This window comes from Musca autumnalis, unplaced genomic scaffold (assembly GCF_047663935.1).
Source record: "Musca autumnalis isolate F117 unplaced genomic scaffold, ASM4766393v1 scaffold_4, whole genome shotgun sequence".
In the NCBI taxonomy this organism is placed as follows: Eukaryota; Metazoa; Arthropoda; class Insecta; order Diptera; family Muscidae; genus Musca; species Musca autumnalis.
The window spans coordinates 18,629,279-18,653,766 of NW_027411977.1; the positions used below are offsets into that span (position 1 = coordinate 18,629,279).

The following is a 24,488-nucleotide window of genomic DNA, read 5'->3' on the forward strand; positions in this document are numbered from 1 at the left end:
AAATACAGACTTATTTTTGCCAAGGAGTCCTCAAGAAATCCAAGTCAATTGTCATCAATTGGACTTCCTAAAAATCTTTAAGAAATCCATGATTACTGCCATTAATGGGTCCTCCTAAAAATCTCTAAGAAATCCATAATTATTGCCGTCAATGGGTCTTCCTAAAAGTCTCTAAGAAATCCATGACTACTGCCACTAATGGGTCCTCCTTAAAATCTCTAAGAAATCCATGATTATTGCCATCAATGGGTTCTTCTAAAAATCTCTACGAAATCCATGATTATTGCCATCAATGGGTCCTCCTAAAAAAATCTAAGAAATCCATGATTATTGCCGTCAAGGGGTCCTCCTAAAAATTGTTGAGAAATCCATGATTATTGCCATCAATGCGTCTTCCTAAAAATCTCTAAAAAATCCATGATTATTGCCGTCAATGGGTGCTCCTAAAAATCTCTAAGAAATTCATGATTATTGCCATCAACGGGTCCTCCCAAAAATCTCTAAGAAACCCATGATTATTGCCATCAATGGGCCCTCCTAAAATTCTTTAAGAAATGCGTTATTATTGCCATCAAGGGGTCCTCCTAAAGATCTCTAAGAAATCCATGATTATTTCCATCAATGGGTACTCCTAAAAAGCTCTAAGAAATCCATGATTATTGCCATCAATGGGTCCTCCTAAAAAGCTCTAAGAAATCCATGAATATTTCCATCAATGGGTCCTCCTAAAAATCTCTAAGAAATCCATGATTATTTCCATCAATGGGTCCCCCTAAAAATCTTCAATTATTTCCATCAATGGGTTCTCCTACAAATCTAAAAGAAATCCATGATTACTACCATCAATGGGTCCTCCTAAAAATCTCCAAGAAATCCATGCTTATTGTCATCAATGTGTCCTCCTAAATATCTCTAAGATATCCAGGATTATTGCCATCAATGGGTCCTCCTAAAAATCTCTAAGAAATCCATGATTATTGCCATCAATGGGTCCTCTTAAAAATCTCTAAGAAATCCATGATTATTGCCATCAATGTGTCCTCCTTAAAATATCTAAGAAACCCATGACTATTGCCATCAATGAGTCCTCCTAAAAATCTCTAAGAAATCCATGATTATTGCCATCAATGGGTCCTTCTGAAAATCTCTAAGAAATCCATGATTTTTGCCATCAATGGGTCCTTCTAAAAATCTCTAAGAAATCCATGATTATTGCCATCCTCCTAAAAATCTCTAAGAAATCTATGATTATTGCCATCAATGGGTCCTTCTAAAAATCTCTAACAAATCCATGATTATTGCCATCAATGGGTCCTTCTAAAAATCTCTAAGAAATCCATGATTATTGCCATCAATGGGTCCTCCTAAAAATCTCTAAGAAATCCATGATTATAGCCATCCACCTAAAAATCTCGTAAAAAACGCTAAGAAATCCGATTATTGCCATCAATGGGTTGTCTAAAAAATCTCTAAGAAATCCATGATTATTGCCATGAATGGGTCCTCCAAAAATCTCTAAGACACCAATGATTATTGTCATCAATTGGTCCTCGTAAAAATCTCTAAGAAATCGATGATTATTGCCATCAATGAGTCCTCCTAAAATATCTAAGAAATCCATGATTATTGCCATCAATGAGTCCTCCTAAAAATATCTGAGAAATCGAGGATTATTTTCATCAATGGGTCCTCATAAAAATCTCTAAGAAATCGATGATTATTGCCATCAATGAGTCCTCCTAAAATATCTAAGAAATCCATGATTATTGCCATCAATGGGTCCTCATAAAAATCTTCAATTATTTCCATCAATGGGTTCTCTTACAAATCTTGAAGAAATCCATGATTATTGTTATCAATGGGTTCTCCTGAAAGTCTCTTAGAAATCCATGATTATTGCCATCAATGGGAAATTAAATCAAATAGTTTATCCTAAAAATCTGTACGACTTCCGTGATTATTGCCATCAGTGGAACCAACGGGACTAAATCTTAAAAAAAGCGTCATTGCCATCAATCGGTCGGACTGACGGACGGAAGGTTAAGGGTATAAACACAAATGTTTCTATCCCGGAGGGATTTTTCTTATTTAAGACAGGGTAAGGGAGTAAGACAGGGGTGCATATTGTCTCCTATGCTTTGCAACATCTATTCCCAAAAAATATTTAATGAAGCCGTGGAAAATGAAAGAATAGGTATACAAATACATGGACGAACAATAAATAATATACGATATGCAGATGATACCGTAATAGTAGCTAGCAGTCTACCTGGTTTACAAAGGCTCGTAGATAAACTTACAAGGGTGAGCGAAGCAAATGGCCTAAAAATAAACATTCTTCTTCTTCTTCTTTATTTGCAAATCCGTATTCGGATATAAGCGATCATACAATGTTAATTATTACAGAGTTATTTGGTTATATGTTATAAAATTAAAAATTTCATTCTATAATAGCTAGTTCTCTGTTTCTGGCGGCGCTTAAAAGGCTTATTTCATCTTGGTGTCCTGTCCATTCCAGAATGTTTTTGATCCATGTTATTTCTCGTCTCCCTCTTGGTCGACGTCCTTCTATTTTGGTTCTTATGATTGCTTGGAGGAGATTATATTTGCTATTTCTCATAAGGTGTCCCAAATAAGCAGTTTTTCTCGTTTTTATCAATCTGATCATTTGACTTTCGGTGTTCATTCGTCTCAGTACTTCATTATTTGAGATGTGATCTGTCCAGGATATCTTTAAGATCCGTCGGTATATCCAAACCTCAAACGAGTGCAGTCTTCTTTCGTCTGCTGCTTTTAGCGTCCATGTTTCTGCCGAGTATAATAAAACGGACCAAATGTAGCATTTAACAAATGGTTTTTTAGTTTCCATGGTTATGTCATGGCTCGTTAGTATTTTTCTATATTTAAAAAAAGAGTTTCTTGCCATTTCAATTCGGCATTTTATTTCCTTTGATATGTCCCAGTGGTCATTAATTTGCACTCCGAGGTATTTGAATTTGGAGACTCTTTCTATTTGAGTTCCATTAATGCATAAGGGAATGTTGGATTCGATATTTCTTCTACTTATAATCATATACTTCGTCTTCATTATATTAATCTTTAAGGCATATGACGTACTAGAATGTTCTAGAGCATCTACTAGCTTTTGTAATCCTGCGAGGCTGCTTGCAAGTAATGTGGTGTCGTCGGCATAACGTATATTGTTTATGAATGTATTATTTATTCTAATTCCGATATTTTTCCCACATATTGACTCCTCAAATATTTTTTGGGAATATACATTAAATAGAAGAGGGGATAGTATACAACCCTGTCTTACGCCTTTTGAAATAGGAACATCGTTGGTAAGTTCACCATCTATATGAATGTTGGCTCTCTGTTGCCAGTACAGGTTTCTAATGCATTTAAGGTCACTTTCATCTAATCCAATTGATATCAAAATTTCCATCAACTTGTCATGGTTGACCGTGTCAAATGCCTTCTCGTAGTCGATAAAGCATATGTAAACATCCTTTTGCACATCTCGGCAGTTTTGTATTAGTACATTCAAACTAAGTAGGGCCTCTCGAGTACCCATGCCTTCCCTGAAACCAAATTGAGTTTTTCCCATATGTGATTCGCATATTGGGTATATGCGCCTATGTATTATCTTTAAGAATATTTTTAAAGCATGGCTCATAAGACTTATTAATCTATAGTCTCCGCACGTCTTCGCATTATTTTTCTTGGGAATCGTTATAAACGTAGATTTCAGCCAATCTTGAGGGTATTGTCCTGTTTCATAAATTTGGTTGTATAATTTCAACAATAGTTGTGTGTTTCTTTCATCTAGTAATTTAAATAATTCAGATGGGACTTCATCCGGCCCGGTAGCCTTATTGTTTTTCATTGAATTTATGGCCATATCTAGTTCACTTTTGGTAATGCGTCTTCCTCTAAAATTGGTTTCTCTATCTGTGTTATTAGTTTCTGTTCTTGTAGTGTCGGTAAAGAGATTTCTAATATAGTTTTCCCAGTGTTTTTTCTTTTCTGCAGTTTCGTATATGGCTGTATTATTCTCAGCAAAAATAAATGTAGATGATCTTTTTGAATAAATTCCAGATGCCTCTTTTAACTTTTTGTGGAGATTGAAATCGTCATGTAGGATTTGGAGTCTTTCAATTTCCTGGCACTGTTTATTGAGTTGCGCATTTTTTGCGTCCCGAGTTGCAATTTTTATTTCTTGATTTATTTCCCAATATCTTTCATAGTTAGAATTTTTGTGCTTGCTCCTTTCTATGCGAAGCGCGCGTATTTCGTCCGTCATCCACGTGTCTTCTCTTTTAGATGTTGTGGTTCCAAGGATATTGCTGGTTATGGTATTCATGGAGTTTTTTACATTATTCCATAAATTCTCGATGTCTTCTCCATCAATATTGTGTAGTTCTACATTAAGGTGATTTTTCATGATTTGTTTAGTGGAGGGATCGTTTAGTTTTTGAATGTTAACTCTTTTCTTTGGTTTTTTCTTTCGGATGGTAGTTAGCTTTATCTGTAATTTGCACAGCAGAAGGTTAAGGTCACATGGTTGTGAGTAAGAAAAATGACCATTATCACACCACACTAAAAATTAATAATAAAAATATTGAGCGAGTCACTAATTTCACATACCTTGGAGTATTGTTAAATGAAAAATGGGACTCTTCCAAGGAAATCAAACGTCGTATAGAGATGGCCAGAGATGCATTTTTCAAATACAAAACAGTCTTTACAAATCACGATATAAGCCTCTCAACAAAAGTCAGATTCGTGAAATGCTATATCTGGTCCGTACTACTTTACGCAGTTGAGACATGGACCATCAAAATTGCAGATGAGAAAAAACTTGAATCCTTCGAGATATGGGTCTACCGAAGGATTTTAAAGATACCATGGACTGATCATGTAACAAACCAGGACGTTTTACGCAGAATGGGTTTAGATAGACAATTGCTGCGACATGCCAAAGCTCGGAAAATTGCATATTTGGGACATCTGATGCGAAATGAAAAGTATAAACTCCTGCAAACCATCATAAAGGGCAATGTAGAAGGAAAAAGAGGAAGAGGCAGGAGAGAATTGAACTGGCTGAAAAACATACAAGATTGGACAGGCTGCCATGATGAAAGAAGCATGATTTCGGCGGCAAAAAATAGAGAGCTGTTTATGCCTGTATAATATAAAATAAAATAGCATTACACATTTATAATAATATTGTATGATCGCTTATATTCGGATAACGGATTTGCAAATAAAGAAGAAGAATCTTTATTTTATATATATAGGAACGAATATAGATAGATAAATACAGATAAAATATATATTTATAGCTTTAATAGCTTTTCAAACTCCACACTTATACCACTGCAAGTATAACGTTCGATTAACGTAAGGCTTAAATCGGACCCTTTCTGTGCAGTATTGTCCACAAACTTACAATAGTCGTAGCTAAGCGTACTAGTGGAAAAAGGAGGGGGGTTATGAAATTAGTAACTAAAGTTATGACGACATATGGTAATATTCAAAAAAGTTTTTCAATCGTTGAAGTTGAGGTTCACCATTTAATAAGTCGCGAACTGTTAATATATTTTATAAAATATGAATATATTTATATTAATTGAAGTGTTTTAGCCACGATCTCATAATATGGACCATAACAAATAATTTTCGTGGAAGCTGCGTTGGTGGTAATATTAAAAAATGGGTAAAAATGTGTTGAAGTTTACAAGTTTTTTTGTGTTCTTTCTTGATTTCTGGTCAAACCACGGAAAATTCAGACATAAGCTCAAAGAAAGAATTGAAGAATACCCCTTGGGCAACACGGTTCTAATGTATGACTTTTCGATATATACACTGCATCCCCCTAAAATCGATGCAGACATTTTGAAGTTTTGAAAACTGGGTTTTTCGAATTTTTCTTATAATTAGAGGGTGCAACTAGATAATAATCCAAACTAGTTTATAGGATTGTAGAACTCGCGATTCCACGTCGTTCGATGTATATCCCATGAGTGTGCTCCGTACAGCTTCCTAGTAATAGGAGTCCAAAGGCGAAAATTTGGTGCGTAAATTTTCTGAAAAAACCTATTTTTTGGCTTAAAAATTTACAACTGTCGTACAGGTACCCCTGAACCCCGCGTGATTTTATTTTTTTTACGTGTCGGATCTAATGAGCTCTTCCGCGGTCGAATCCATCCACTAAAACGCCGGATATAGATAACTTGAAAGTAGGAAAATCTGCAAAAATATATTTTGACAATTCCGCGAATTGAACCGCGATTTTCTTTGATTATTTTTGCATAAATGTAATCCTTTATACGCGATTATAATATTTGCCAAAAAGGTGTGTCACAAATTACAAAGATTCAGGAGTAATATCCCCATTTATCCCAAAATAGAATGCGGTGGCACATCCGCAGTTCTTGACGAATCTGTCTAAAATAATTTATATTGACGTATTTTTAATACGGGGCCATTGAAATCGGATGCACATTATAATCATATGCACATCGCGTAAGTTTTGCCCACTTGAAGGTTTTTTGAACAGTAAGATGCAACTGATGGCACACTTTGACCGCTGAATGAAACATGGGAAAATCCATGCAAATTGATAGACATGGACTCCCTGTATCCGAAAAGCACATGCACCTCAACCGATTTAAACCAATTCGCGAATTATACGGTTTTTAACTTCTATGTTTTTTCTGTGATTGTAATTTCAATATTACTCTCTACTTATTATTTCTATTGCTTATCACAGAAAGCAAATATACTTTCACGATGACTAATTACTTTTCTCGTAGAAGTTTAAGCAAAATACTTCAGGATTTGGATCGAAATTTAGCGAAATAATAGAATAACTCCCAACATTTATTTTTCAAATTTTTCGTATTTAACCAAAAATATATTTTTGAAATAATTTCCAACAATAAGTTTCCGTTCTTTGTTGTTGCTGTAATATGCAAGTTATAAACGCGATCTTTATAATTTTTGGTCTCACATTTTTCTACGCGTTGTCTAGATTCTGTACGTATTTTTAAATTATTTTTTTTTAGAGATTTTTTGGACTCTGATTTAGAATAAATAAAATTTATTCCAAGATTTGTTCAACATTTTTTGATTTTCCGCGAAAATAAAAATAAATTTAGCAACTATTTTAGCATCTACGGATAGATATCAAATGCTGCTAACGATTCATATATACATGTTCATATTACAACACAATAGGAATTTTTAAATATTTTTTCTTTACAAGAGAGTAAAACCGCATATAACTTTTGAGTGCAGCATCAAATTTTGTGAACGCGAACAGATTTGAAACCACGATTTTTTTCGTAACCCATGTGCCAAAAATGGCGGATGTGCTCGCCAAAAAAGTTTTTAATTTTTTTTCTATGTAATTGTAAAGGAAATTTGAAATTTACCATATGTATTTTCCTCAACTTACCAATTTTCCACAAATTCATAAAACATGGCTATCAAATTGTGAGATATAATTTTCTCATCCGGCCTTAATGGACTGCGAATTTCGATGGGACAAACCGTAGTAAAATCATCCGCGTGAACAGAACCTGCAAAACAAAACAAATGCATTTGACTAAAATTCCAATATTTAGAATGTTGTGATAACTTTGGGAACTTACCACAACATATATCCGTACGATTTGCAAAGTACTGGCAAAGATTATAATCAGCTGGATTATCATATTTATAGCCATAAACTGGTGCTCGTGAGTACTCCTTGTGCAACGCCATAGCCTTTAAAATGCCATGAATCCATAATACGTATGAATATAAATTCGATAGTTTTCCGGATGAAACTGTAAATTGCCTAAAAATCGAGTCTTCAATTTTTCGACAAGTTGCAACGGATGCTCACTGATGTTGTCAAGAAACAGATTTTGGACCAACAATTGTTTCCAATTGTCATTTAATTCGTACATTACCTCCCTGCCAGTGAGAGGATTGATTTGCATTAACTCAGCTGCATTGTAGCCACCTTCTTCGGCAGAATATGAGAACAAAATAGGAACATGGGTAAAGTTTCCCGATTTAATTATAGCAATGGGATGTTCTGTTAAAAAGGCTCCTGGAACTCCAGAGGGTTCTATAGAAGGGCCAAATATGTTAAATGGATTGTAGTAAAATGTTTGAAATTTCCCCGCAGTGGCAACAATTTCTTCGGCATTCTTTTGTTTCAGACATTCCTTGATTTCAGCACCATTGGAACGTTTAGGACAATTTAAAAATTCTGCCGCCTTAAAGCATCTTTTTTTGGCATTTTCAATGATTGCCCATGCATTTAATGCCGCACCACTTAAGGCCATTACAGCTCTGGCCACATTCTCCTTGGGATCTTGTAACGTATGTAAATGGACTGAGACACCGCCTGCCGAAAAGCCGGTTAATAGTATCTTATTAGGATCTCCTCCGAAACGGCGAATATTCTTCTTAATCCAGCGCAAAGCCAAACGTTGATCTTTCAAACCCAAATTGCCAGGCAAACCTTCATCTTCGCAGCTTAAGAAGCCCAAAGCACCCAAACGATAGGCTATTGTAACCAATATCATTTTACCGCTTGCCATGAGCACTTGGGGTTGATGAAGATAAGCACTACCGAACATAAAACAGCCGCCATGTATGAACGCCATTACGGGAAAAGCTTCCTCAACCTCCGTAATGGGCTTATAAACATTAAGCATTAAACAATCTTCCGAGCCATGAACTTTATTATCCCCTGTCGTAAGTTGATCCCATTGCATGCAAGGTGGGGCCTTTTGAGTGGCATTAAAAACTTCAGACCATTGTTTGTTATAGGGTTTAGGTGGTTCAAATCGTTTTTTACCCACAGGAGCTTCAGCATAAGGTATCGCCTCCCAACTATAGTAACTGCCATTATTATCCTTGCCTTTTAACACACCATTTGGGATTCGAACATATAATTTGGAATTTGTCTCATTTTCATAACACAAACCACTTTTGAATAACGTCACCAAAAGCGCAAGACAAAAAATTATCGTCTTACACATATTTTCGTATCGAACTGAACGAGTTTTGAAATGCGACTGCACTCAAGTTCAGAATTTCAGGTTCCTTATATTACAACAACCTAAAGAAAAAAAAACATATTTTGGATTTACGTTTCGGCTGAAATAGCTTTAACCCATTTTTGCAGAAATTTTAAGGACAATAGCCTAACCAAATTAATGCACACCAAAGCGCGTGGTTCAACTACGCATATACATATGTATGTATATTCTATTGAATAACTCGGGTAATTTAGATTACGGTAAGTTATCGTTCGTTCATTGTTTTTTTGTTTATTGCGTTTCGTCCGGCAATTTTTAATTGACGTGGGACTACAAAATCATTAAATACACGTGTCGTATTTCCTATATGTCTGAACTTGCCGACATTGACAATAATCAATGGAAAAACAGGAAAGCGGATGATTGATCCGATTATCTCTATAATGATAGTGGAGTTGCCACTTCTAAGCGACAGTTCAGGACAGTTCTAGTGATGCACCCTCATAAAAATCTGCATTATTGCCATCAATGGATGCTCCTACAACCCCAAGAAATCCACGACTATTGCCATCAATGGGTCCTCTCAAAAATCTCTAAGAAATCCATGATTATTGCCATAAATGGGTCCTCCTAAAAATCTCTAAGAAATTCATGATTATTGCCATCAATGGGTCCTCCTAAAAATCTCTAAGAAATCCATGATTAGGTCCTCCTAAAAATCTCTAAGAAATCCATGATTATTGCCATCAATGGGTCCTCCTAAAAATCTCTAAGAAATCCATGATTGTTGCCATCAATGGGTCCTCTTAAAAATCTTAAAGAAATCCTTGATTATTGCCATCAATGGGTCCTCCTAAAAATCTTAAAGAAATCCATGATTATTGCCATCAATGGGTCCTCCTAAAAATCTCAAAGAAATTCATGATTGTTGCCATCAATGGGTCCTCTTAAAAATCTTAAAGAAATCCTTGATTATTGCCATCAATGGGTCCTCCTAAAAATCTCTAAGAAATCCATGATTATTGCCATCAATGGGTCCTCCTAAAAATCTCTAAGAAATCCATGATTATTGCCATCAATGGGTCCTCCTAAAAATCTTAAAGAAATTCTCGATTATTGCCATCAATGGGTCCTCCTAAAAATCCCTAAGAAATCCATGATTATTGCCTTCAACGAGTTCTCCTAAAAATCCCTAAGAAATCCACGATTATTGTCATCAATGGGTCCTCCTAAAAATCTCTAAGAAATCCATGATTTTTGCCATCAATGGGTCCTCCTAAAAATCTCTAAGAAATCCATGATTATTGCCATCAAAGGGTCCTCCTAAAAATCTCTAAGAAATCCATCAATGGCACCTCCTAAAATTTTTACGACATCCATGATTGTTGCCATCAATGGGTCCTCTTAAAAATCTTAAAGAAATCCTTGATTATTGCCATCAATGGGTCCTCCTAAAAATCTCTAAGAAATCCATGATTATTGCCATCAATGGGTCCTCCTAAAAATCTTAAAGAAATTCTTGATTATTGCCATCAATGGGTCCTCCTAAAAATCCCTAAGAAATCCATGATTATTGCCTTCAACGAGTTCTCCTAAAAATCCCTAAGAAATCCACGATTATTGTCATCAATGGGTCCTCCTAAAAATCTCTAAGAAATCCATGATTTTTGCCATCAATGGGTCCTCCTAAAAATCTCTAAGAAATCCATGATTATTGCCATCAAAGGGTCCTCCTAAAAATCTCTAAGAAATCCATCAATGGCAACTCCTAAAATTTTTACGACATCCATGATTGTTGCCATCAATGGGTCCTCTTAAAAATCTTAAAGAAATCCTTGATTATTGCCATCAATGGGTCCTCCTAAAAATCTTAAAGAAATCCATGATTATTGCCATCAATGGGTCCTCCTAAAAATCTCTAAGAAATCCATCAATGGCACCTCCTAAAATTTTTACGACATCCATGATTGTTGCCATCAATGGGTCCTCTTAAAAATCTTAAAGAAATCCTTGATTATTGCCATCAATGGGTCCTCCTAAAAATCTTAAAGAAATCCATGATTATTGCCATCAATGGGTCCTCATAAAAATATCTAAGAAATCCACGATTATTGCCATCAATAGCACTTCCTTAAATTTCTATGACATCCATGTGTATTGCCATCAATGGGTCCTCCTAAAAATCTCTAAGAAATCCATGATTATTGCCATCAATGGTTCCTCCTAAAACCTCTAAGAAATCCATGATTATTGCCATCAATGGGTCCTCCTAAAAATCTCTAAGAAGTCCACGATTATTGCCATCAATGGCACCTCCTTAAATTTCTATGACATCCATGAGTATTGTCATCAATGGGTCCTCCTAAAAACCTCTAAGAAATCCATGATTATTGTCATCAATGGGTCCTCCTAAAAACCTCTAAGAAATCCATGATTATTGCCATCAATGGGTCCTCCTAAAAATCTCTAAGAAATCCATGATTATTGCCATCATTGGGTCCTCCTAAAAATCTTAAAGAAATCCTTGATTATTGCCATCAATGAGTTCTCCTAAAAATCCCTAAGAAATCCACGATTATTGTCTTCAATGGGTCCTCCTAAAAATCTCTAAGAAATCCATGATTATTGCCATCAATGGGCCCTCCTAAAAATCTCTAAGAAATCCATGATTATTGCCATCAATGGGTCCTCCTAAAAATCTTAAAGAAATCCTTGATTAGGTCCTCCTAAAAATCTCTAAGAAATCCATGATTATTGCCATCAATGGGTCCTCCTAAAAATCTCTAAGAAATGCATGATTATTGGCATCAATGGGTCCCCTAAAAATCTCTAAGAAATCCATGATTATTGCCATCAATGGGTCCTCCTAAGCATCTCTAAGAAATCCATGATTACTACCATCAATGGGTTCTCCAAAAAATCTTTAAGAAATCCATGATTATTGTCATCAATGGGTCCTCCTAACAATCGCTAAGAAATCCATGATTATTGCCATCAATGGGTACTCCTAAAAATCTTTAGGAATCTCTAAGAATCCTTGATTATTGCCATCAATGGGTCCTCCTAAAAATCTCTAAGAAAAACATGAATATTTCCATCAATGGGTTCTCCAAAAAATCTTTAAGAAATCCATGATTATTGTCATCAATGGGTCCTCCTAACAATCGCTAAGAAATCCATGATTATTGCCATCAATGGGTACTCCTAAAAATCTTTAGGAAATCCGCGATTATTGCCATCAATGGGTCCTCCTAAAAATCTTTAAGAAATCCTCACTTAAAAATTCTTAATTATTGACATTAATGGGTCCTCCTAAAAATCTCTAAGAAATCCATGATTGTTGCCATCAATGGGTCCTCCTAAAAATCTCTAAGAAATCCATGATTATTGCCATCAAAGAGTCTTCGGAATCCTCCTCTCAATAATGTGATTATAATTCCCCTTCAATAGAAACCATATTATTTTAATTAATTAAATACATAACTTAAATACTTTTTTATTTGCATATTTGTCTTCTTTGCTTTGTTTTTTATAATCTAAACTTAAAACTAACAAGTTGTGGATTAAAACTAAAATAAATTAAATTATTTCACTAATTGAGTTCACTAATAATGTACTGGTCCTGGAAGGCATACGCAAAGTATCGATCAAACCTTCAACCTCGCTGTCCTTCTGCTCTTCCGTCGTTTATCTCGCTGAACACGAACCTTTCCCCTGTATCGTGACATCTACAAAATACAAGAAATGTAAAAAAATAATTTAAGTAAAATATTCAGTGGTAAATATAAATAAAAAGGGGGTTAAGACTTTCTCATAATGCAGGCAGTACCCCACCCAGTACGCAAACCGAGAAATATAGTCATATTTTTTAAAACACACTTTTTCCATTTCCATTGTGTCTGTCTGTCTGTTTGTTCAACTGACAACACACACCGAGGAGGTCAGTGTCATTTTGAAGTCTGGTTGGCACACGCCAAAAAATCCAAATTGACTTACCAATGTGTAAACATGAGGCATAACATTCCATTTGGGCCTCACTCGTATACATGTAGCCATCGGAACCACAAACAATTTCTTCGTTTTCATCTTCGACAATGGCACAAATCCGTTCGCAATAATCTTCAGTGTCTTTCTGTTCACTGGGTGGTGCTTCCGTTGTTGTGGAACTCTTGTTGTTGTTGGTGCTACTGCTTCCACTAGATTTGGTATGTGTTGCACTGTTCTTATTCTGCAATGGCTGGCGTCCATATAAATTCTAAAAAGTACAAAAATATTTAATTTAATTTTTTATTTTATATACATTTATATTTTATTCTATATTTACAATTTTATATTTTAGATTTTATATTTTATACTCAATGTTTTATTAATTTATAGTTTATATTTTATATTTTAAATTTTAGATTTTATATTTTATTTTTTATTTTTATATTGTAAATTTTAGGGTTTAATTATTGTTTGGCTGCAGGCTTTTTAATTAAAAATCGAGTGTTTTGATTTTTAAGTTTTTATTTCCAATATTTCGATTGGATTCTCCAATCATCTTCAGGGAACTACAAATGATTATTTAAATTAACAACAATTTTATATTAATATATTTTTAATAATTTATATTACTTGAGAGTACCAAGTTCTTCCTTCAACTAAATTTGTCACGTTTGTATTTGTTCACAGTATGTCTGTACATTTGAGCGCAATTATCTGTGTCTGTTTTGTAATTTAATCTAATATCGTTGGGTGTGTTGATGATATGCAACATCTCTAGAGTGTAACGTTTCTGATAATTTTTCTCTTGAGTCAATATCTTGATGTTACTGAAGTCTGGTGTGTGTTGTGTCAATGCACAGTGGGCTGCAAGCGCCGTCTTTTGTTCGAGTGGCTTATTAAAGGCTTTTTGGTCAGATTTGTGCCCTGATAATCTGGTCTTAAGTTTGGTCTTGGTGGTGCCAACATATACCTTATTACATAAATTGGCCTTGTCCCCTTTGCATGGTATTCGGTACACAACATTGGACTTGTCTTCGTCCTTAATTTTATCCTTAAGTCTTCTGAATACATTGCTAAGAGTATTGTTTGACTTGTAGGCAAGTTCATATTTGTTATCGTCATATATCTTTGATAGTTTCAATCTTTCAGTAAAGCCCTTGGTATAAGTGATAGTTTTATAGATTTTCTGCTCTTTGTTTGGCTCTCTAATAACATCTCTTTTTGTAGCACGTTCAATCAGATTGTCAATTGTTTTGATTGGAAAGTTATTTTTCCGAAGAATGTCTTTAATTTTGATTATGTTGTTAGAATGGAATTCTTTGTCACTAATCTCTAATGCTCTTGTTATGAAATTAGTTGCTGTATTGATTATTGTTCTCCTAGGATGTTTTTATGTGAAGTTGATTAATCTTCCGGAGGCAGAGGGCTTCTGGTACCAATCTACTTTGAGTTCGTTCCCACTTCTTAAAACTACAGCATCTAGGTATGGTAGTTTGTTATTGTTCTCAATTTCCATGGTAAATTTTATTTGAGGGTTATATGCATTTAATATATATATTTATATTTTACTAGCTAAACATTTATTTCCAGGCCCAAATTCCGTCACACATTCCAAATTTCATTGAAATTGGACATACATAGCGTTTTTAATGCATAAAATACATAAAATCGGAAATATATGGGAGCTATCCAAATCTGAACCGAATTTAATATAATTTGGCAAATTTATTTCTAGACTAGAAATCTAAATTCTTTGGAGATACATTCAATTCTGATGCTATATTAGTCCATGTAGTGATTTACTCTGAAAGATTGAGGAAGATCGGTTCAGCGGTTTTTGAGTCCATAAACTTCAAACAAACAAACGTACAAACATTTTTCTACTTTATATATACACTAGCAAAATGCCCGCTACTTCATATGCGGAAAAGGACGAATATTCAAATAAACAATATTTAATATGAAAATGGTGAACACTAACAATTTTGATGTGCCAATACATATTTTAATTGATTTTTAATTTCATTTAATACAGTTCGTACACCTTTAGCTCGAATTTCCAAAAAAAAAAAAAAAAATAACTTATCGCGTCCTAAACGTCAATATTTTAAATTTCAGTTCAGGTTTCATTACAATTTCTCCACTTTTTCCAACCGAAGTAGTTGTAATTTCGGAATTTGTGATATCAAAATGTATTTCCAACACCAGCTCAATAACTGAGACCTCGGCGACCTCCATATCTAATTTCGAAATTTGTATGCACTTAAAAAAAAAATTCCTTACCTAATCTCTAACACAGAACCTAATACAAAAATTTAAATTCCAGCTATATCCCTCTATGCAACACCTAAACGGTACCAAATTTAGTACTTAAAATAGGTAATAGTATCAAAAATTACATCCCTATATCAAAAACTATATCGCAACAGCGATACACATTTACAGCTCTATATATTTTTCCAAAACCAAATATGTATGAATTTCGAAAACATCCTCCTTATCCCCACTATGTACCCCAACTGTTATCCTAATAACGAATTTCACAATTTCAGCTCTACCTCTTATGGTACGTATGTCCACAATGACATCCATAACTCAACCCTACACACCAACAGCGACTATAATTTCCGAATTCCATATTCCAAATTTAGTACCATTTAAACTTTTCGCACGAAAGTACGAATTTCAATGACTAATACCCTAGACAGACGGCAGCGTTAATTTGCATTAACTCCCTTAATGCACATTAATTCGTGAATTATCCACATTCTTAATGCAGAAGATAGAACAGTATTTACAGCGTGTTTTTGTAAAAAGTTTTTGCCCATTCGTTCGTCGATTTCATGAACGAAGACACAATTTGGTTTTCATATCGGTTGGCGTTTGTATTCGTGTGACGAACAAATGAAAGCTTTTTATTTTCGTAATTTTTTTGGTTTTCGTAACAAAATCAGACGAACGAATACGTCAAAAATAAACGAATGGAAAAGACCCATCGTTTTGAATGAAAATTAAATAATTTGAGTAATGAATGGCACAAAACACACGAAAACTGGAAGGGAATGCAATTTTATTTTTTTCTATAGAAGCACACGCGTATATGTACATCCATTTCTTCATATTATCACAATTATTTTTGAACAAATTTGATTACATATTTTTCTTATTTTTTGTTTCTCATCTGTTTATCGGGGTTGCCATCAAGTAACAAATTTTACGTGCAGAAGCATATGCAAAATTCACAAAATAAGTATCATGGAAACCCTGAAATATAAAAGCTTTTATGAAATAGACGAAAGCTTTCAGATAAAAACGAATGGTTCGTAAAATTTTACAAGAACCAAATTTTGAACGTATACGTTTTTGTACGAACGGTTCGTGTGACAGGCAATCATTTTTACAAAAACACCCTGTTAATATGCATTTACTAATTTTTATTATGGCAATACTGTAGGAAATTCTATTGATTTGCACAGAGAACAAAGGCCGATATTGCAGTGCAAAAACAGATAATGCAGTACAACCAAAATTTCGCAGTTCAAACAACAACAAAATACATGTTAACCAGCAATCAGCTGTTTCGTAAATGCAGAATTTGTCGTCTGTCAGGGTAAAAATAAATGCAGTTCCTAATTCAAATTAACGCCGCCGTCTGTCTAGGGTATAATTCAATTCTCCACTCTGGCAGTAATATTAATTCTATATTTCAGGATTTTAGCTCGGTGTGTTCACCAAATCCAAATTTTATCACATTAGGTACAATTTAGCACTTTTGGTAAACATAAGAACGAATTTTAAAGGCTACTTAAATCCTTCACTCAAAAAGTAATCTTAATTCCATATTTTAGTATCATTTAGTACTTTTTCGTTTCCTAATAGTAGGTATTTTCCATATCATTTCAGTCATCAACGACCCTCATACCAAAATTTCAGAATTTGTACGCATTAAAAAAAGTCCTTATATTATCGTTCATGCAATAACAAAATCGTACCAAATTTAGTACTTTTCGTACACCTGGGTATAACCTCAAATAATTACCTTCCATTTATACCAACCGCGATTCTCATTTCAAGCTCTATCAGTTCCCCCAAACCCAATTATAGTACTTTACACATGAATACATAAAAACGAATTTTCGAAACCTCCTCCTCAAATTTCAAAGATTCCTGCTAATCCCTTTACACAATAACAAATTATATTAAATTCTGTACCGTTTAGTACTTTTTATAGTATGCATTTCCAAAACCATCTCCATATCTTAACCCCACATACCAAAGAACAAGTTTTAGAATTCCACCCTTTCCTACACGCGATACAACATTTAGACTTCTTTAGTACTTTTCGTAAATATACCATCGTTACACACCAATACTCACTCTAACTACAAAAATACAGATTCCAGCTCTGTCCCTACACCCAACAACAAATTGAGTACCATGTTACGTATTTTGTAACCTCAATACTACACTGAAAATTACACAAAACAACAACAGTAATCTTAATTCCAAATCTCAGGATTCCAGCAGTGTCTGTTCGTCCAATATCAAATTGTACCAATCTTAGTTCCATACAGTACTCTTCGTACCCATAAGTACGATTTTTTACAACTACCTAAATTCTTCACTTTAACAGTAATTTTAATTCCAAATAATTCCAGTAATTTTAATTACGTTCACCCAAATTTAATTGTATCAGATGTGGTGCCATAAGTTCCGTAGCCATAAGTTCGAATTTCCAAAACTACTTCAATCCTACACTCCAACAGTAATCATAATTCCAAATTTCAGGATTCCAGCTCTATCCGTTCACCCAAATCCAAATCGTGCCAAATATAGTACCATTTAGTACTTTTCGTACCCATAAGTATGAATTTCCAAAACTTCCTCAATCCTACAGTCCAATAGTAATCTTAATTCCAAATTTCAAGATTTCAGCTCTATCCGTTCTTCCAAATCTAAATTGTACCAAATTTAGTAGCATTTAGTACTTTTCGTACCCATAATTGGTACCCAAATCTTCTTCAATCCTACACTCCAACAGTAACCTTAACTCCAAATGTCAGGTTTCCAGGCCTATCCGTTCAATCCCTTCCAAATTATACCAACTTTAGTACCATTTAGTACTTTTCGTATACATAAGTACGAATTTTCAAAAACTACACATATATCTCAATCCTAAACTTCAACAGTAATCTTAATCCCAAATTTCAGGTTTCCAGCTCTGTCCGTTAACCCAAATCCAAATTGTACAAAATTTAGTACCATTTAGAACTTGTAGTACACATAAGTACAAATTTCGAAAACTACTTCCATATCGCAATCCTATACTCCGCAAGTAATCTTTATTACAAATTTCAGGTTTCTAGCTCTATCCGTACATTCTAATTAAAGTTGAACTAAACTTAGTACTTTTCGTACACATAAGTACGAATTTCCAAAACTACCCCCATACTCCGTCAGTAATCTTAATTCCAAATTTCAGGTTCCCAGCTCTATCCTTTCACCCAAATCCAAATTGTACTAAATTTAGTACCATTTAGTACTTTTCATACACATGACTACGAATTTCACAAACCATTTCCTTTTATAAACACCTTCATTTCCATAACAATGTCCAAGTTTCTAGTTAAATCCGTTCAAAATATACTACTGGTACTAAATTTTGTAACTTTTCGTACACATGGACGTCGAATTTCCAAAAACTCTTTGGTTCATCTTTCTAACTCTCCATCAATTACCCTCATTCCAAATTTCAGAATTCTAGCTCTTCCCGTTGGCCTAATACAAGGGGTACCATATTTAGTACCTTTTAGTACTTTTTGTACCCTTTTAGGGCGAATTTCCAAAAACCCAGCCTTATCTCACACCTACACACCGACAGCAACCCACTGTCAAAATTTCAGCTTTCTAGCTTCAGCGGTTTCGTCTGCGCGATGATATACATGTCACTCACTCACTCACTCACACTTATCACTAAGCTCTTTTATATATATACCCAGCAAACCAATCGTACCGATATCGTAACGAAATCGGAACAAATTTCGGACGTTACGTCCGATATCTGATCCGAAATCGTAACGATATCTTAACGAAAGTTATATGAAGTGGTTGACATAATTTCGGAACGAAATGTCGAAGCGAAATCGGATCGATTTCGGTCAGAATTCGCAACGAAATCGGAAGAAAATACTTGGGAAATTCGGAATTCGAATTTCTTCCTCCGAATTTTCGTACAGATTTCTGAACGATTTCGGAATAATGTCGTATGAAAATCGGAGGTACCTTCCGAACTTTCGTAAAGATTTCTGAACAATTTTGGAATAATTTCGTATGATTATCGAAGGAAACAACTTTTCTCTGATGCCCCTTTTTTATTGACAAATTTTCTTTGTTATGTTTTTCATTGGAAGATTATAATTTCAAAGATATCTAACAATTTTCACTGTTGTTATCATTTTGTAGTTATAGTAGAACTATGTAAACTTTGTGTACGAATATGTTGAGTCTATCAGCACGAGCTTGAATTATTATGTGTTGCATTTATATTTAAAATATTAAAAAAAATGTATATGCGAATTTTATAACCAACCATTTTGTTTTTCGACAACAAACTAAAATGTTGCTTGTTAGATATATACAAAAGGTGGTTGTTGTGCGAAGGGAAATTTGTTTCCGACATATTGATCCGAATTCGTAACGAAATCGGAAGAAAAACATTTGCAATTTCGAAGGGAAATTTACTTCCGACATTTTCTTCGAAATCTGAACGAATTCCCCTACGAAAAATCGTATAGAAATCGATACGAAATCTGAACGATTTTGCTTCCGAAATTATTTCGATATGTCGGACATCCGACATTTGGTTTGCTGGGATTATGTGTTGGATTTATATTTAAAATATTTAAAAAAATGTATATGCGAATTTTATAACCAACCATTTTGTTTTTCGACAACAAACTAAAATGTTGCTTGTTAGATATATACAAAAGGTGGTTGTTGTGCGAAGTGAAATTTGTTTCCGACATATTGATCCGAATTCGTAACGAAATCGGAAGAAAAACATTAGCAATTTCGAAGGGAAATTTACTTCCGACATTTTCATTATATTTAACATTTTAAATTGTATACTTTATATTTTATATATATTTGGAGGGCATATCAAAAGTATTATTCATCGATGTTTTAAGAATTTTGGGAAGACCTTTCCAAGGAAATATCCGCAATTTCTTAAATATATTTTGGGAGACCCTTTCCAAACCCATAGATGTCAATTTATTGAGAGGGCCTAAGCAAAGCAATAATCGTGATTTTTTGCTGCCAGTCACAACAAGACTGTGTTTTTTAAATTTTTAGGGCCCTCATTGGGGACTAAAATAATGGATCTTTTCAATATATTTCGAATCACATATTGGGGACGTACACTTTAAATGGATATTTAGGAGCAACCATTTAGGACATTATTATTTTTTTTGTTTATGTCCAGTGAGTGCTGTAATCGTATTTTTTAAGTTTTTAGCCCTCAAAGGGGGAAACATTTTCGTGGATTTTTTTACAAATTTTTTAAAGGCCTATTGACCTACTGTTTGACTATGTATGTCGTTTCAGACAGTTCGGAGTTGATTTAGCCATGTCCGACCGTCTCACTTTGGGCGAAATCCAAATCTAGCGGGGAAAATTAATAACTCCTAAACTAATTGAGGTAAGCGGCTATAATTTGGTACAGATGTTAATTATTTGTATAGGTATGATTACACTGAGTAAGGCGAGTATAGCTCACCGTTAAAGCATATCGTCCTCGTAACGGTACCTACGGCATATAAGGTATTTTGGATATGTGGACCACACTTCGCTGTTAATTTTACTGTATTTTGGTATTTAGGATCTTCAGGGGGTATATAACATTAGTTCCAATGATGGGGGTCTTAGGTCCACGTTTTTGTCTATCCCCGAGATTTTGGTTATTTTGAATGTATTCTTCATATTTTCCAATCAAATTGGCTGTACTTTGGTATTTCGGGTTCTAAGTACACACAAAACCTCGGTACCAAAAATGTTGGACCTAGATCAATGTTTGATATAGTGCCCATATAAAGGTATCTCCCGATATCCAGAATTAAGAAGGTTTTAGCGACATTTTCCTACGGAAATGGTTGCAAATTTTGTTTTCGGGTCTTAAATAGACAAAACATCTACACACCAAACATTATTCACTTAGGTTCACGTTTTGGTATATCCCCCATACAAATGTCCTACTTTATATTACGTATTTTCATGTAAAAATGGGTTTATAAAATTGTTGATAACATGAAAAAAGGCAGACGAAATTTTGGGAGTAGATACCTCGGAGTATGTAATTTAATATTAAACAAGTTCTGTAGTGTTTCCGTGTGTTTCCCATAAGTTGCACTTTACTCAAAATACACTTATTAGAAAAAATCTTATATAAATGTTTAAAGATTTTTTTCAGAATATTTACAACATCAAATAATGTTACAAATATTTTTTTAATAAAAACTACTTCCAAACTAGTTGAAAAAAATTAAATTACGGTCATATTTATTTTCATTTGTCCATATTACTTGTCAATATACAAGTCACCAAAAAAGTCGATTTTATCACTTGCAAAAAAACTCCCAGTAAATGTACCGTTATAACGGCCAATAACCATTAAATGCAATACTGGTTGTTATTTTTAGGTCTACCAGTATGTTTGGAAAAATACTGCATTAATGATTTTTAATTAGCTATTGGTCAGTTTTCGGACTTTTTCCCCGCTAGATTTGAATTTCCCCCACAGTGCGTCTGTCTGTCTGGAGCGCACGATAACTCTCGAATGGACCAACCGATTGGGTCCAAAATTAGGTTTTCGTAATATTTTGTTCAAACTTATTTTTTATTCGAAGATGGGCTATATCGGTCCACTCCTTCCGGCACCTCGAAAATGTTCGGAAAATTTGAGCGCACGATAACTCTTGAAGAGAGTAACCGATTTTGTCCATACGTGAAACTTCTAACATACTTAGATGAGGGTTCAAAATAAACTCAATCGCTCCACTCCTTCGGGTACCTCCCACACAAATTTTCGGATAAGTTCAGTTTAGGGCCTGCTATCGAATCGCTTTGATTTTTGTTATAGCAACTTTTATTCACTGCCCCACCTACGATGGTATAATTTCTTCAGATGCAAGTCCATACTTTCTAAGAAAATAGCCTGAAAGTTGCAAAAAACCCCTATGATACCGTGGGTAGTGGTTGGAGCTCAAGATATGTAACTCTTGAATGGAGCATCCGATTGGCTCCAAAATATTTTGTCCAAACTTAGTTTAAGTTCGAAGATAAACCATATTGGTCCACTCCTTCAGGTACCTCCCACACAAAAGTTCCAAAATGTTCGGAAAAACTGTGCGCATGATAACTCTTGAAGGGAGTAACCGATTTTGTCCATACTTTACACATCCCAATATATCTACCGGATACAGATCCCGGGAGTAAGGGCGTACACTATTCCTTGTTATTTCCACTATATCTTAACCTTCTTAGGTAACGCATGATGCTGTTCAACAAACAATGTTATTAAGATAATACATTATAGTCTTAAGGATTATTTATCATATTGTATCCATTGTCATCTTATTGTTTAAAAAGAAAAGTCTCAATAAATTAACTTAACTTAACTTACCGGATACAGAATAGATTCGAATGTGGACTATATTTGTCCTTTCCTTCGGGTACCTCCCACACAAAATTTCGGATAAGTTCAATTTAAGGCGTGCACTCGAATCACTTTGATTTTAGCTGAAGCAACTTGCATTCGCTGCCTAAATTGCGGCGGTAAGAATTTTTTCAGGGGCAAGTCCATACTTCTTGACAAAACAACCCGAAAGGTGTAAAAAATCCTTATTTCGCCATATGTAGTGGAGAGCACGATAACTCTCGAACAGATCAACCGATTTGGTCCAAAATGTGGCCTTCGTTATATTTTGTACAAACTTAGTTTCAGTTGAAAGAACGGCAATACCGGTCCACAACTTCTGGTACTTCCCCCCAATATTTAAAAAAAATGTCACTAAAATGGTATGTACGATATCTTTTGAACGGGGTAACCAATTTGGTCCAAACTTTGGAGCTCCTAATATTTTGTCCAAATTTAATTTTACTTCTAAAATGGCTCGTATCGGTCCCCTCCTTAGGATACCTCCTCCACAAGAGTTTAACATTTTTGTCTAAGTGCAGTTCGAAGATCCTTTGGAAATGTATACCGTGCTGTTAGTTGTGTTCCTGTTTTTTTATTATATTTTCCGTTTACAAGTCCATGCTTTCTGACATACTGGTCTAAAAGTTATGAAATGACGCACTGAAATGGCTAGTGGGCGCAATATCTATCGAAAAGATATGACTCTCAAAATAAGATCCACTTCCAAAATGGACTATGTCAACCCTTTAAGTAACTCCTCTGCAACACTTTTGAACTTTAATCCTAATCTACATTTTTGTCGGCAAGTTCAAATGTTCAAAAAATGTCACAAAATTCTGAAAAGACCCTAAATACATTCTATCTGTCCGTAAATGAAAGTTTTAATTCACATAGGCTGAGGGTAAAAAAGCCGACTGATACCTTTTTACTTGTTATTTTAAACAGTTTTAGAAGCGATAAAACGCGAATTGATTGTGTTTTAAGGACCACACATAAGGGATAATAACTGGGAGTTTTTAACGGTTTTTGATAGCACCCATTTTAGAAAAAAATCTTAATCTTTTTAAAGACCATAAATTGTTGATAACACTGTGAACCGACATTTTGGGGCAGAGGTAATTCCTTTTGGGGATGAAAGCCCTTGATGAGTATATTAAGTATTCCGAAGGAAAGATCCGCCGTGAGTCGAACTTCCAAGTTATGGCGTGATGAAGTTTCTGCTGATGACCCTGTAAGGCATTCGAAATTAGCGTTATATCTTTGTTAACTGTTGTTTTAGCTTATTTATGACATGACATTTCTTCACTCAAATCGAATGAGGAATATTTTCGTAGAGCATTTCGACCTTCTAACTCGCTTACCTCAATGTCCTTTTCGTCCCTTATTTTAAGAACCGCTATAAAAGTACCACAAAATGACATTTTTTAGCTTCGAAATGTTCTGTCGCTCAGAAAATTTTAGGTGAGACTCTCATTGACAACTAATCGATTTTGTCTCGTCGAAAATAATCCTGTTTCGATTTAACCGAAAATGATGTGCCACTAACATGATTCACCAACTAACACTGTGAACCTGTGTATTTTGGGGCAGAGATAATTCCTTTTGGGGATGAAAGCCCTTGGAAACGAAACAAAATCGATTAGTTGTCAATGAGAGTAGTACCTTAAATTTTCTGAGTGACATTTTTGCAGAACATTTCGAAGCTGGAAAACGTCATCTTGTGGTACTTTTATAGCTGTTCTTAAAATAAAGGACGATAA

General features: G+C 34.6%; 2 protein-coding genes across 2 annotated transcripts in view; both read right to left on the reverse strand.

Annotated features, from left to right (window-relative positions):
• Nucleotides 1-5,342: 5,342 nt before the first annotated feature.
• LOC141401884 (esterase-5B-like) lies at nucleotides 5,343-9,047 on the reverse strand. Its single transcript, XM_073982436.1, has 4 exons — nucleotides 7,898-9,047; nucleotides 7,662-7,838; nucleotides 7,466-7,589; nucleotides 5,343-5,475 (listed from the first exon to the last, which is right to left on the reverse strand). Exons 1-4 carry the CDS (start codon nucleotides 9,045-9,047, stop codon nucleotides 5,343-5,345), a joined length of 1,584 nt encoding a protein of 527 aa, XP_073838537.1.
• Nucleotides 9,048-12,647: 3,600 nt separating this feature from the next.
• Nucleotides 12,648-24,488, reverse strand: part of LOC141401887 (uncharacterized) — a 176,374-nt gene continuing 164,533 nt past the window's right edge. The window contains exons 4-5 of the mRNA XM_073982440.1: nucleotides 13,044-13,302; nucleotides 12,648-12,775 (exon numbers count right to left, since the gene is read on the reverse strand). Of these exons, the coding sequence (XP_073838541.1) occupies nucleotides 12,735-12,775; nucleotides 13,044-13,302 (300 nt within the window). The 3' untranslated portion in view covers nucleotides 12,648-12,734. The remainder of the gene's footprint in view (nucleotides 12,776-13,043; nucleotides 13,303-24,488) is intronic.

Bases quoted from the DNA above. Each gene is read 5' to 3' on its own strand.
- LOC141401884 (XM_073982436.1), bottom strand. From the start codon at position 9,047: ATGTGTAAGACGATAATTTTTTGTCTTGCGCTTTTGGTGACGTTATTC. The intron at 7,590-7,661 runs GTAAGTTCCCAA...TTTGTTTTGCAG, and splicing joins TCGTACGGATATATGTTGTG to GTTCTGTTCACGCGGATGAT. The intron at 5,476-7,465 runs GTAAGTTGAGGA...TTTTTCCACTAG, and splicing joins TATGAATTTGTGGAAAATTG to TACGCTTAGCTACGACTATT.